Consider the following 15,343-nt stretch of genomic DNA (forward strand, 5'->3'; position numbering starts at 1 on the left):
AAACTTTAATGATTGACTTGCTCTGAAACATATGGGAACTCCATCCTCATAGACTTTCCAAATTACCATCAATACTTTATCTTTATGCATTTCATGGACATCTCCCTGACAATGTAAAAAACAAGATCCACAGCCTACCCAATGATCTTCTTGTTATTTCTGGAGAAATGACTTCTGTGTTAGAATCCCCAGGTATTAGTACAAATAAACCTTTTAAAGGTTATGGTCAGGAACAGTGCAACAAATGACTTTGCAAACCAAACCATGAACTGACACCGACATGAAAAATTAAGCATGCTGCACCCCACATTCTTGCATAATGAGTTTCAGCTACCAGGAAAAGCATAAAAGCACCAATGATCATAAAATCATTCAAGAAATGCTGTATTTTAAATTCCCTAGATGGCAGTGTAGATGGTGTACTCTGGAATAACACTGAGGATGATGCGGAAAGAGGAAATGAATCTGTTTCTGATGCAGACTCCTCAGAGAATATTAGTAATGGTGACATTTTGAATAACAATGTGTAATGCCCAAAAATTACAGCAGGTTTGTTTGCACGTCATGTATGTAACCAAGCTGGGCATTGTTTTATGATAATGACTTTGTCACTTAACAATAGGTCACCGAAAATTGTTGTTGTTTTGACTGTTTATCTTTACATCCATTGTTGTGTAAAATAAATGTAGCATACCAGTGATGTGCCAACAAGCTCTTTATTAATGATTTTAATTTCTAAAATTGGGGTGCATAATACATTTGATTGTGCATCAGATTTGTGTAAATACATTAGTCACTGCCATATGAGGTGTAGAGAATGAGGTGGTACCCCCACTGTGGACAAACCACATCAGTTGTCTTTCTGCAAGGATAGTGTTCCACCAATAGTGTGAGCAATCTGTCACACAGAAATTGGTTACAACCAGCACATGTTAATTTGTTTGGTAAACTGTGTGGCCTTATGAATCTTTCACCCACAATTCCTGCATACACATTTAAAATAAATCGAACCTGATGCATTGTATTTATGATTGCTTGAGGGATCTGAATTGCCCATACATGATTTGACATGAATAAAATGTCTGCCCTTACAGAACTGACCAACCACAAGAATGTGGTTTGCATCTTCAGCAACTCAAATTCTTTACAGACTTGCTTCACGAATTCCTTGTACTTAATGCAACACTTACTCCATCATATGTGACTTGCAATCTGTGCAAAGACTATCATGATCCCTTGTGCTTTTGTGAATAAGCAGGTGTCTGCAAGTCACTCGAATATGCCAAAAATTCCTTCAGATGGAATGTGATACAGTGGATGCTGTTAGGGGTGTATGGCATGTGACTATTAATCAATGCCATAAGCTAAACCACAGCAGAATACCATGCCTGTCATTTCCCACATGAAATAATAGGACTCCATTTCACAGTTTACATTGTTCACTCTCCACAGAAACACTAATCTTGTTCTGAGGGCAGCACATCTCCTAACAATAGATATGGAATGCCTAAAGTATGAGACATTTGTTAAGAGCTATGATAACACAATAACAGTTACAGAACTAAGCACAGAGAGAAACACACACAATAAGAAATGTGTGATTAACACCAACAGGAAGACAGCCCACACCATTCAGTATAGTCAAATCTTGACTAAAGCACATTAGCTCCGAGTTCAACAACTATTTGTTTTCACACATATGTTTACATGACTTTTTATGCCAGGTTTGACCAGTAGTATCTCTTGTAAGAATATTGGACATTTCTTTTAAATTTGCTTTATAAGCTAAAGACATAATCCTCCAAATATTTTAAAATAGCAGGTTGTAATTATCATATTATAAACCCTTTGAATACATGACAGAGCTTATGAACGAAAGAAGTAACTACATTATAATAAGTTAATGAACTGTTGGCCTATGAGGTTTGCATGTTTCTCATGTATTATGTAGAATAATTAACAAGACAGTATGAATAGGATATTGCTATTTGAAAAGATGCCTCTTCAGACAGCTCCTCAAAGAAGCCTTCATAAGGGGACAACTTACTGATCTGAGGACCCAAAAATCACCTACTTTTTATTTTATTTATTCTTGGTAATGTAGTGATTTAACTCCTTCTTCAAAACGCTAATAACTGTTAGTCTTATAGTAGCAACTGTTAGCAACTACTTACAGAAGAACTATTCCAATTCATAAACCAAAATACATAACAGAACACATTAACACACCTGATAATCAATAGCAATATCGTTGACATGGATGGTAGTGTCATTTAAGAGAATTATTCGATCAGAACCATCAAGTCTGGAACGTTCCAACCTTGGTTCTTTGCCTATATCACTCCAGAAAAGGAATCCTGCAACTGGGTCAACGGCAATGGCTGCTGGCCTCGACAGATTGCCATTTATCAAAACATAGCGACATGAGCCATTTAGTCGGGCCACTTCAATTATATTGAATTTTGGATCAGTCCAGTAAAGGTTTTTGCCAATCCAGTCAACTGCCAACCCTAAAACCAAAAGGAATAACTTGTATTACCAGTAAAAGAGAGGGAAATTACCAATAGCAAATGTCTTAAAGAGACAATGAAACACAGTGTTATCTGAAAACTGTTTTAATTTTATATATATATATATATATATATATATATATATATATATATATTCCCTTCTCTCTCTCTCTCTCTCTCTCATATATATATATATATATATATATATATATATATATATATATGAGAGAGAGAGAGAGAGAGAGAAGGGAAGAGAGAGAGAGAGAGAGAGAGAGAGAGAGAGAGCAGGAGTGTCATGATAAAGTGTGGATTTACAGATTGTGGTAGCTAAACATTGTCAAGAAGCAATTGCAATAACAAAAAGTTGTGAAAAAAATTGTTTAACAACAATTTTTCCAAAATGGTACGCTTTCATGTGGCTATTCTCTATTTTTAAAATTACTATTCATAAGAGAAACACCCAATTATAAAAAATAAGGCAGAACAAAATTATTTGAGTGAAAACTTTCTATATTCCAAGAATTTTTACTACTGAATAATTTATTCTTAGCCTGTTTCTGAATGATTTAAGATTATTTAATACAATGCACATGATTCAACATAACGCCTTGAGCCTTCCAAGAGCATTTTGCATTTTAGGATACTGAAAAAAAAGCTGGAGAAGAAAAAGTGCAGGAAAGTACCAGAACAATAAACTCTAAACAGGTGTGGAGTGTCACAAAAACATGTGATGAATGCCTCAACAAAATTCTAAAAACTTGAATGTTTAGTTAGGTTCTGTTATGAAGAACAGAGAGAACTTCCTCCTGATGCCACTTGGTAAGTGCTCACTGTTTCAATAAACTTGCAAAGTGTTCAATACACAACTTTAGAAAAGTTAGTAGCAAAACTATGTCACCTTAGCTTAAGACTTATCAGGCCTTTTAGTTTCAGTGAGTGCCTTCATTGGGATGACAGTACCTGATTGTCTGTGTCTATCTTGACTGTCATTATAACTCTATAGAGAGTATAATAATGAGAGTTCCCAATAGCAACTAAATGATTTCAAACTGAGTATGGTCTTACCTTTGGTTATGATGCTTTGGGAAAATTTTACTTATCTCCATTGTGAGTCATCCATGCACTTACCAGGAGATTATCTTGCATTAAAAATATTCTGTTTCTTGAATAGCTTTGGTGTCATGAATAATCAATAACCTTCATATATGTTTCAAACTCAACTGACTTAAAACACCAATGGAACTATCTAGATCACCAAATATGTGCTGGCTATTGTATTGTTTCAGTCCAATATTCTCAACCTTTGCTCTCACTTCTTTACAAATAGGATGAAACTTACACTGACCAATCTGCACCAAATTTACACACACACACACACACATTCACTCAGATACAGAGGACGCAAAAACTAGGTTTCAAACCAGAGGTTCTCTCACCTGCCATATAGTTTCTTCTTTTGTAGATGACAAAGCCTTAGGTTCTAAAACCTGGTATCGGCATTGCCTTTTTGTAAGGGTAATTTTTTATGCTACTTAATGAAACCTATGATTTTCCGACTTTATTTAAATGGCTTGATATTACAATAACAACGAAAACATTTACAAATACTGTGCAACTGTGCACACTTTTCTTCCACAGCACCTCCACTCCAGTCCGACTGAATTATTCTCTCTCTCTCTCTCTTTATTCTTCTCCATAATTATCATTCACCCATTTGTACAACATCTAACAGGGCATGAGCCTTTATTTCCAATTGTCTATATATCCATGACTCTCTTCTCTTTGCATCTGCAGATAAAAACTCATATTACTGCTGGTTTGAAATCTATAATGTTTAAGGGGCTGCAATGAATCCACAACAGTGCTGCACCAAGTTCTCTTTTTGTAAATAATAAACTCAAGCTTACAGAAGCTAAACTCAAGCTTACAGAAGCTAAATTATTAGTATAGCATTACACTTTTTGTTCAGAAAATTTTTACCATAGTCACTATTTCAATGCACAAAATACTGACTACAATACATCTTCAGTTAAGATAGAAATACTATTTAAACCTATAAATAAAAATTCTTTTCTGAAGAACTGTTATTTAATGAACTCATATATGGCATCTTTTAGAAAAGCAGAAACAAATCCACACAACTAATAGTTTTATAAAGTGAATCATAAAATTAGATAAAGTTGTAAATGCTGATTAAAACAGCTTACCTGATATCCAGTCAATAGGAATATTCTCAATAGATTCAAAGTGTTCCACAACTTCTTCTCTGCCTGTGCCATCACGACGGATTCTTGTAACTGTTCCATGGTCACTGTCAGCCCAGTACAGGTAATCTTCAGCTGTGAAAATTGAAAAATTATTGACTGTAAACAAACGCCCACAAAAATGTTTTGTTACAAAAGTCTTCAGATACTAATCATGGAATACTACTGAACAATATGGATAGCTTTTTATTGTTACTTCATCACTAGTTTCAGGTTGTACATCATCATGAGACACGTTAACCACTTAGGAACGACAACGTCACAATAAGTGGGCCAAAGGCACCAGTCAACACTATGTACATTTTAAGCAATTGTCCAGTACGTATTTTAAACTGTCACATGAGTACAGAACCAAAAGGTTGTTTGCTGAAAATGTTTTCTGGTAGACATAAAGGAAATGTGGTCACTGGGAATACTTAAACGGTCATCTCAGTTAGATAAAAAGATGAACAAGATGGTGGAAGAAATCAAATTATTATTTGAGTGGTTGGTGGAAGTAAAAATTGAAACAAAGTAGAGGACAGACCACAGTTTGAAGTAAAGACCCTAATAAAATTCCCTGTGCAGTACTAATAGCATCATTAAATTTTGAACATATCTACACTGAAGAGCCAAAGAAACTGGAAGATTTGCCTAATATCTTGTAGGGCCACTATGAGCATGCAGAAGTGCCGCAACAAGATGTGGCATGGACTCGACTAATGTCTGAAGTAGTACTACAAGGGGGTGGAGATCTCTTCTGAATAGCATGTTGCAAGGCATCTCACATGGATTGATGAGGCAACATGTTTCCAGTCATCAACAGTTCAATGTCAGTGTTGACGAGCCCAGGTAAAGCTTTGTGTCGTACAATCATCAAGGGTACACAAGTGGGCCTTTGGCTGCAAAAGCCCATATCGATGATTTTTCGTTGAATGGTTCACACGCTGATGCTTGTTGATGGCCCAGCACTGAAATCTGCAGCAATCTGCAGAAGGATTGCACTTCTGTCATGTTGAATGATTCTCTTCAGTTGTCGTTGGTCCCATTCTTGCAGGATCTTTTTCCGGCCACAATGTGTCGGAGATTTGATGTTTTACTGGATTCCTGATATTCACAGTAAACTCATGAAATGATCATATGGGAAAATCCCCACGTCATCACTACCTCTGAGATGCTGTGGCCCATCACTTGTGCGCCGACAGTAACACCACTTTCAAACTCACTTAAATCTTTGTTGTTGTTGTCGTCTTCAGTCTAGAGACTGGTTTGATGCAGCTCTCCATGCTACTCTATCCTGTGCAAGGTTCTTCATCTCCCAGTACCTACTGCAAACTTAATTCTTCTGAATCTGTTTAGTGTATTCATCTCTTGGTATCCCTCTGTGATTTTTACCCTCCACGCTGCCCTCCAATAATAAATTGGTGATCCCTTGATGCCTCAGAATATGCCCTACCAAGCGATCCCTTCTTCTAGTCAAGTTGTGCCACAAATTTCTCTTCTCTCCAATTCTATTCAATACCTCCGCATTAGTTATGTGATCTACCCATCTAATCTTCAGCATTCTTCTGTAGCACCACATTTCGAAAGCTTCTATTCTTTTCTTGTCTAAATTATTTATCGTCCATGTTTCACTTCCATACACGGCTACACTCCATGCAAATACTTTCAGAAACAACTTCCTGACACTTAAATCTATACTCGATGTTAACAAATTTCTCTTCTTCAGAAATCCTTTCCTTGCCATTGCCAGTCTTCATTTTATATCCTCTCTACTTCGACCATCATTAGTTATTTTGTTCCCCAAATAGCAATACTCATTTACTACTTCAAGCGTCTCATCCTGCAATTGTAGCAGCAGTAACCAATCTAACAACTATGCCACACACTTGTTGACTTATAAAGGGTTTGCCAACCACAGTGCCACATTCTGCCTGTTTTCATATCTCTGTATTTGAATATGCATGCCTATATCAGTTTCTTTGGTGCTTCAGAGTAAATCTCAAAAGAAATTATGTGAAATAATACAGGAGCTATTCTGCCTGTCGCAACTGTAATGAAAACTTAATTGGACCAGATATGTTTTGCTGTTTGAAAGCATCTTCAGTGGTCTATTTTGTGGCTCCTACTGACCACTGAAGATGCATTAAATAAAACGAAATGTTTCTGGTCCAAATAAGGCTTTATTACAATTTCAAAAGACCAGATAATGCCAATATTACTTTAAAACTGTGACTGTGGAAGAGAGGCCTTGAAAACAAAAGAAATTATAAAGTAGACAGGTATGGCTGTGACAATGTGACTATTTTTAAACAAAGAAAATAATAACATAGACAGTATGCCAGTGGATCACAACTCAAAAAGACATACTTCATATTTGCTTCTACATCTATGTCTACATATACATCTATCAATGTGTGTGTGAGTTGCATTTGCATGAGTGTGTACGTGTGTGTTTGTCATCTAATTTTGACGAAGGCCTTACTGGCCAAAAGTTATATTTGTGACAGTCTTTTTGTTGTGCCCATCTGTGGCTCAGTATCTCCGCTATATGATGAGTGGCAACTTTCCTTTTCACAAATATTGTTGCATATACATCTAAATACATACTCCACAAACCACTATATTGTGTGCGGCAAAGGGTCTCCAGTATCAGTCTTAGTTTTGTCCTTTCCTGTTCCACTCACAGACATAGCTAGGGGCAAGTCTGTAGGCCTCCGTATGAGCCCTAATTTCTTGTATCTTACCTTTGTGGCCTTTATGCAAAATGTATGTTAGCAGGCGCAGGATCATTATGCAGTAAGCTTCAAATGCTGGTTCTCTCAATTTTCCCAATAGTGTTCCTTGAAAATAATGTCGTCTTCCATCCAGGGTTTTGCATTTGAGTTCCTAAGCATCTCCATAGCATTTGCTATGGTAACCGGTAACAACTCTAGCAGGCTGCCTCTGAACTGTTTCGATGTCTCCCTTTAATCTGACATAGTGTGGACCCCAAACACTTAAGCTGTACTCAAGAATAGGTCACACTAGTGTCCTATATGCAGCCTCCTTTACAGATGAACCACACTTTCCTAAAATTCTGCCAATAAACCCAAGCCGACAATTCATCTTCTGAATCACAATCCTCACATGCTATTCCATTTCGCTTTGCAATGTTATGTCCAGATATTTGTATGACATGATTACATCAAGCAGGACACTACTAATGCTGTATCCAAATATATGGATTTGTTTTTCCTATACATCTGCATTCATTACGTTTTTCTACATTTAGAGCTGGCTGCCATTCATCATACCAACCAGAAATTTTGTCTCCACAGCACCATCAGCAAACAACCACAGATTCCTGCCCACCCTGTCTGCCAGATAATTTATGCATTTAAAAAATATAGCAATATTCTATCACGCTCCCCTGGGGCACTCCTGATGATACGCTTCTCTCTGATGAACACTCGCCATTGAGGACAACATACTGGGTCCTACTACTTAAGAAGTTTTGCAACCTCTTGCACATCTGTGTACCTATTCTGTATGGTCACATCTTCATTAACAGTCTGCACTGAGGTACCATGTCAAATGCTTTTTGGAAATTTAGAAGTATGGAATCTGCTTGTGCCCTTCATCCACAGTTCACACTATATCATGTGAGAAAAGGGCAAGCTGAGTTTCACAAAAGCAATGATTTCTAAAACAATGCTCATTCATGGACATAAGTTTTTCAGTCTCTAGGAAATTTATTATATGTTCAAACTCTATATATGTTCTAGAATTCTGCAGCAAATCTTTGAAAGAGTCTCAAACGAATTTTGAAAAATACACAGGACATTTAAGAAGCTTCTCATACACATGTCCATACCTACACATATTGTATTCAAGTAAAACTATCACTATACTTACAGAAATATAGTACAAGAGCACATCAGATGCAAACTAACATGTTGTTACTAATGTCAATGTGATATGTTATCAGTCTCTCATAGTGAGATGGAAAAATCTGCAATCTTATTCATGTGCTATGAAACTACAGAAACTGCCTCACTAGCTTATCTTAACATATTTATTACGGGAAAAGTCAACCACTCCCTACGTTAGATTGAATATCGAAGGCCAAATTATATTGTCTTTCATCTTTATTTTTCAACGCATCACATTAACAATAGTACATGGATGGTGTGCTAGATGTTGGCTATTGTATCTAGCATTCTATCAAACAAAGATTTGCAGATAAAGTGAAACTCTTTTTGCAGAATTTCTTCAGCTGTGGATGTAAGTACCCACAATTTCAACATGCACTACAGTTTAGGACAACTGTAATAACAGAAGTAATCGAAACATAACAGAAAAGACCAAGAACTGCATTACATCTAACTTGCAAAAGGTATAATCTACAAAAATGAAAGCCAAATGAAACATTCAGTATCTGCATTTTGCAATGTACTATCTAACTTTCTTTGGTCACCAGTTCAAACCCTGAAACCAGCAATTATTTACTGTTTAGAATTTATCATTTCTAGAAGATTCCTGAAATGTCTCACATTTGTAATGTTTATATTTTCTGGAATATCTTATGTTTGTATAAATAACAAGATTCTGAATATTCGGTGTTTGTATAAATAACGGCACTCTCTGCTCATGAAGTCAGTTTGGTTTTGGCTGTACGTTGGTGTCAGCAATAAATGTGCTTTTAGTTCTAAGTGTCATACTTCACTCACAATGTTGTCTTTGAATTTGGATCTGATCATGGTTTTAACAAGACACTGGTGGCTCCATTTAGGCAATGTAGGGGCAGTTGCCTACATAGACAGCAGCCAGAATACAAGCAGTACATTGTTCCTAAGATCCATTTATTCAGGAGACAGATGGATACCAAAACACCAATAAGTAAGTTACGCACCAGGCATGCATCCGTTTTTCTGCAGACACTGGTCAGGGCCTAACAAAATGGCTGAAAGGAATCAACTGAGTTGCCAAATACAACAAGTGGGATGACTTGATGTGTTTGGCAAATGTGTACATTTACTTCAATGGGACAGCCAAACAGTGGTTCAATGGCTCAATAATTGGGACAAATCACTGGGCAAACTTACATAAACATTTGGCAACAATTGGCAGCAAGTCCACTTAGCAGAATAACAATTGAAGAACAGAGCCTACCTTCATAACATGACAAAAGCTGATAAAATCACACAATGATTAAAGAAGTCAGAGAAGACATGTTCCAAGCTCTTCTCATCCAGAATCCCACAATAACAGAATAATTCATCAAATGGTGCTAGAAAGTCATGAAAAAGCAACAAAATGAGTAAGATGAGACCTCTCTCATAAGTCACAAAGTAAGACAAGAGTACACAAGAGAAAGGAGCCTCGAATGTCAAACTGATACATCAGGAGACAACAGAGAATGTCGAAGAAGATGTGAATCAATCTCTACCATGAATCTGTGCCACAAGCTGAATGTGCCTGGAAGAATGGACTCTGTCAACTTGGACTTACGCTGTGAATGTGAAACAACAACCCAGCTTCTGGCCAATGCAAGTACAACCAAATTCTGTGCAAAGTAGAATGCCCAACAGAAGAAAAGGCATTTGGAGGACAAACAATAACCTGCCAATGTGTTTTCACTGTAGATGCCCTGGACACACTGAATGCTACTGCAGAGAAAGTTCTATTCACGTCAGTCAGCCACAGTTGATTACAATTGAACTCTGGGACAAGCTCATTGCCAATGTGTTTTCACTGTAGATGCCCTGTACACACTGAATGATACTGCAGAGAAAGTTCTATTCATGTCAGTCAGCCACAGTTGATTATAATTGAACTCTGGGACAAGCTCATTGCCACACCCTGGACAAAGTCGCTCCCCAATGCTCCGCAGCAATTTCCCATTGCCCTACAGAGGTACCAGCCACTTGCTTGGACCCAGACTTCAGGAAAACTACGTGAGGCGACCACCTATGGAGGTGAGGTCATCACAGATGCAAGTCCTCCATGGATGACAGTCACCAAGAAGTCAAGATATCTCACTGACACCATCATCAATGGCCAACATGACAGGGTGCTAGTCGGCTCAAGGGCTTCTGTTTCTGTGATGTTGGGTGCTTATCATCCAACTAAAGAAGCGTATGTTATGTAATACGAAGGTGATGGAGCTGAAAGTCGCAAATGGAAAATATGTCTAGCCAACAGGAACATGTACTGCTAGAGCAACTATCAATGACAGAACACAGTGGTTCAAATTTTCTGACTTATTGAATTTGTAGTCATAATGTAGTTCTTAGATCGATGCATCGAAAGCATCATAGACTGTGGAAGATCAGAGCTCCAGACTTATTAAACTACTTCAATGAACACACATAATAGTGATTGTTCTGGGCAGCTGTTTGCTGTTGCAGACATTGTTATCATGCCATCATCAGTGAGAAGAGTTTCAGTGATCAGCTGAGATGTTTGGTTCAACTGTGAAGCTTCTGTCAATTTCAAAAAGCTACTCAGGCTTACAAAGAAATTCTATATGCCAATAATGATCATAAGCATCATACATGGTCAAGTAGAACTTTTGATCACTTAGTATCATGAGCAGCCACAACTCATCCCTTAAGGTATGATCATAGGGACAGCTGAACCATTCAAGAAAGCGCAGCTAAGTGTTACTGATGGAGACTCATATTCCGCTGCCACTATGGATAACACAGAGCAGAAAGCTACTATTAAACTGCCACTAGGATTTAGCCTGATCGAGGAACACCATCAGTGCATGATAGACATTCCATGTCAATTTTGGATGCTTTCTGATCCAGAGTGGGGAAAAGTCAGATGAAATAGCTTATGGTAAAACACAATATCAATACTGGGGATCATCCATCAATCAGGCAGCATTCATATAGTTTTGCCAACTAAATGATGGATAATCCGGAAGGAAGTGGCAAAGATGCTGCATGATGATGTCACTGACCCTTTAGAGAGTCCTTGGTCCTTCCTTACAGTCCTTATAATGAAGAAGGACTGCCTTTATAACTCCTGACAGCCTTTATGAACTCAAAGTTATGTCGTTTTGACTGTCACCTTTGAATGTATTAGTACAGCCTGCTTCAACACCTTAAATGTACGATATGTCATTGCTGTCTGGAAGACATTCTTTTAAACACATTTGAAGAATATCTCAGCCTCACAACAACCATGTTGAAGTGTGTTGAGACTGCAGGCCTCCACCCAAATCTGAGAAGTGCCTTTCATCACCCATGAAATAAAGACCCAATGGCATCTAGTGAATGGTGACTCAGTCTGTCCCAATCCAAAGAAAATAAGAGCAGTCATACACTTTCTGATTCCTCAGCACATTCATGATGTGTGATGTTTTCTTGGAAAGTGCTCATACTACCAACAACTCATAAATGATTTCTGTATCAAGGCACATCATTTGCAAGAACTGCAGTAGGGTAACACCAAATTTTCCTGGAACAATGTGTAACAAAGATCTTTACTTGTACTTAAGGTGATGCTACCATCATCTTCAGTCCTAGCAGTGTATCACGAGAATGCCGAGACAGGACCTCACACTGACACTAGAGGATATGGGATAGGTGCAGTTAAGTGCATATTCAGGAGGGTGCTGAAACGATGACAGTTCATGCTTTCAGGGAACTCTCTAAGCCCAAGAAGAACTATTTTACAACCGAGAAAGAGTGCCTCGCAGTGGTTTGGCCAATTAACAAGTTCTGACTGTACATATTTGGCAAACCATTCACTGTTTAGAGGGACCACCTTTCTTTATGGTGGCTAACTAGCATGAAGGATCCGTTGAGATGACTGGCACAGATCCGTTGTGTCGACTGGCAAGTCGGGCACTGAGGCATAAGCAGTACGATATCAAAGTGGTGTACAAAAGTGAATGCAAGCACAATGATACCAACTGACTTTCAAAGATTCCTTTGGCAGAACACAGCAGCTTGGATGAAATCTCGGTCATCACTGCATAAAAGGACATCCTTCTTGAAGAGAGGGAGTACTGAAAACTAGAGGAGGACGACGAACCAACCATGGGAAAATTTCAATTATTTAATGGAGCAGCATATAAGAGGAACTATGATCCAATGGGGAAGAAATGGTTGCTCATCCCAGTCCGTCTACAACCAGCTATTCTGGACTATTTCCACAACACTCTAACATCTGGTCACCTGGGATTTATGGAGACTCTAGACAGAATCAGACGCATGTATTACAGACCAGATCTGTACCAGTCACTTATGACACTATGTGAGCCATTGTAAGGAATATAAATGATGGAAGCAAGTGCCAAAGTTATCTCTGGGGCATCTGATACCAATTCTGGCTGCAGCAACAACATTCAACTGAACTGTATTCGACCTCTTGGAGAGGTTACTGAAGGGGACAAATGACAATCAATAGATAATAGTGCGGACCCACTACCTCACCTGCTGTGCTGCCACCAAAGCTGTGCTGACTGCTGAGGCTCCAGAAACTGTAGAAGACATTATTTTGACGCATGGAGCATCCTGCATGATGATCTCTGATCCCGGAAAAACTTCGAAGTCAGAACTAGTATCAGAGGTAATTTCACATTGTTACATCACCCATAGGATGACAACTGCCTACCATTTGCAAATAAATGGCCTCACAGGATACTGCAATAAGACTTTAGCAGGTATTCTATTGATGAACATTGATGTTGAACAGAAAGACTGGGGTAAAATATTGTCTCCTGTGACATTCACTCACAGCAGAGTGGAGCAAGACCATATGGGCTTCACACTATTTTTTCTGCTTCATGGTCACAAGACTGAAATGACAATGGGTACTTTGATCACATTTTGACTGGGCAGTACTGGGGATGACTAAGTGAAATATCTTGTCACCAGGATCAAAGAAACAAGGTAGCTAGCTCATATATGGATCTTTATCACCCAGGAGGAAAACTGTTGTTTTTGTTGTTGCGGTCTTCAGTCCTGAGACTGGTTTGATGCAGCTCTCCATGCTACCCTATCGTGTGCAAGCTTCTTCTCCCAGTACTTACTGCAACCTACATCCTTCTGAATCTGCTTAGTGTATTCATCTCTTGGTCTCCCTCTACAATTTTTACCCTTCACGCTGCCCTACAATACTAAATTTGTGATCCCTTGATGCCTCAGAACATGTCCTACTAATTGGTCCCTTCTTTTTGCCAAGTTGAGCCACAAACTCCTCTTCTCCCCAATTCTATTCATTACCTCCTCATTAGTTATGTGATATACCCATCTAATCTTCAGCATTCTTCTGTAGCACCACATTTCGAAAGCTTCTATTCTCTTCTTGTCCAAACTATTTATTGTCCACGTTTCACTTCCATACATGGCTACACTCCATACAAATACCTTCAGAAACACCTTCCTGACACTTAAATCTATACTCGATGTTAACAAATTTCTCTTCTTCAGAAACGCTTTCCTTGCCATTACCAGTCTACATTTTATATCTTCTCTACTTCGACTATCATCAGTTATTTTGCTCCCCAAATAGCAAAACTCCTTTAATACTTTAGGTGACTCATTTCCTAATCTAATTCCCTCAGCATCACCCAACTTAATTCGACTACATTCAATTATCTTCATTTTGCTTTTGCTGATGTTCATCTTATATCCTCCTTTCAAGACACTGTCCATTCCGTTCAACTACTCTTCCAAGTCCTTTGCTGTCTCTGATAGAATTACAAAGTCATCGGCGAACCTCAAAGTTTTTATTTCTTCTCCATGGATTTTAATACCTACTCCGAATTTTTCTTTTGTTTCCTTTACTGCTTGCTCAATATACAGATTGAATAACATTGGGGAGAGGCTACAACCCTGTCTCACTCCCTTCCCAACCACTGCTTCTCTTTCACGCCCCTCGACTCTTATAACTGCCATCTGGTTTCTGTAAAAATTGTAAATAGTCTTTCGCTCCCTGTATTTTACCCCTGCCACCTTTAGAATTTAAAAGAGAGTATTCCAGTCAACATTGTGAAAAGCTTTCTCTAAGTGTACAAATGCTAGAAACGTAGGTTTGCCTTTCCTTAATCTTTCTTCTAAGATAAGTCGTAAGGTCAGTATTGCCTCACGTGTTCCAATATTTCTACGGAATCCAAACTGATCTTCCCCGAGGTCGGCTTCTACCAGTTTTTCCATTCATCTGTAAAGAATTCGTGTTAGTATTTTAGAGCTGCGACTTTTTAAACTGATAGTTTGGTAATTTTCACATCTGTCAACACCTGCTTTCTTTGGGATTGGAATTATTATATTCTTCTTGAAGTCTGAGGGTATTTCGCCTGTCTCATACATCTTGCTCACCAGATGGTAGAGTTTTGTCAGGACTGGCTCTCCCAAGGCCGTCAGTAGTTCTAATGGAATGTTGTCTACTCCCAGGACCTTGTTTCGACTCAGGTCTTTCAGTGCTCTGTCAAACTCTTCATGCAGTATTGTATCTCCCATTTCATCTTCACCTACATCCTCTTCCATTTCCATAATATTGTCCTCAAGTACATCGCCCTTGTATAGACCCTCCATATACTCCTTCCACCTTTCTGCTTTCCCTTCTTTGCTTAGAACTGGGTTTCCATCT

General features: G+C 38.3%; 1 protein-coding gene across 1 annotated transcript in view; it reads right to left on the reverse strand.

Moving 5' to 3' along the window:
• The window catches only part of LOC124619330 (low-density lipoprotein receptor-related protein 1), a 756,280-nt gene that overhangs the window by 196,254 nt on the left and 544,683 nt on the right, over nt 1–15,343 (reverse strand). Inside the window, exons 33-34 of the mRNA XM_047145639.1 lie at nt 4,718–4,849; nt 2,230–2,510 (exon numbers count right to left, since the gene is read on the reverse strand). Coding sequence (XP_047001595.1) covers nt 2,230–2,510; nt 4,718–4,849 — 413 coding nt within the window. The remainder of the gene's footprint in view (nt 1–2,229; nt 2,511–4,717; nt 4,850–15,343) is intronic.

Source organism: Schistocerca americana, chromosome 6 (assembly GCF_021461395.2).
Source record: "Schistocerca americana isolate TAMUIC-IGC-003095 chromosome 6, iqSchAmer2.1, whole genome shotgun sequence".
In the NCBI taxonomy this organism is placed as follows: domain Eukaryota; kingdom Metazoa; phylum Arthropoda; class Insecta; order Orthoptera; family Acrididae; genus Schistocerca; species Schistocerca americana.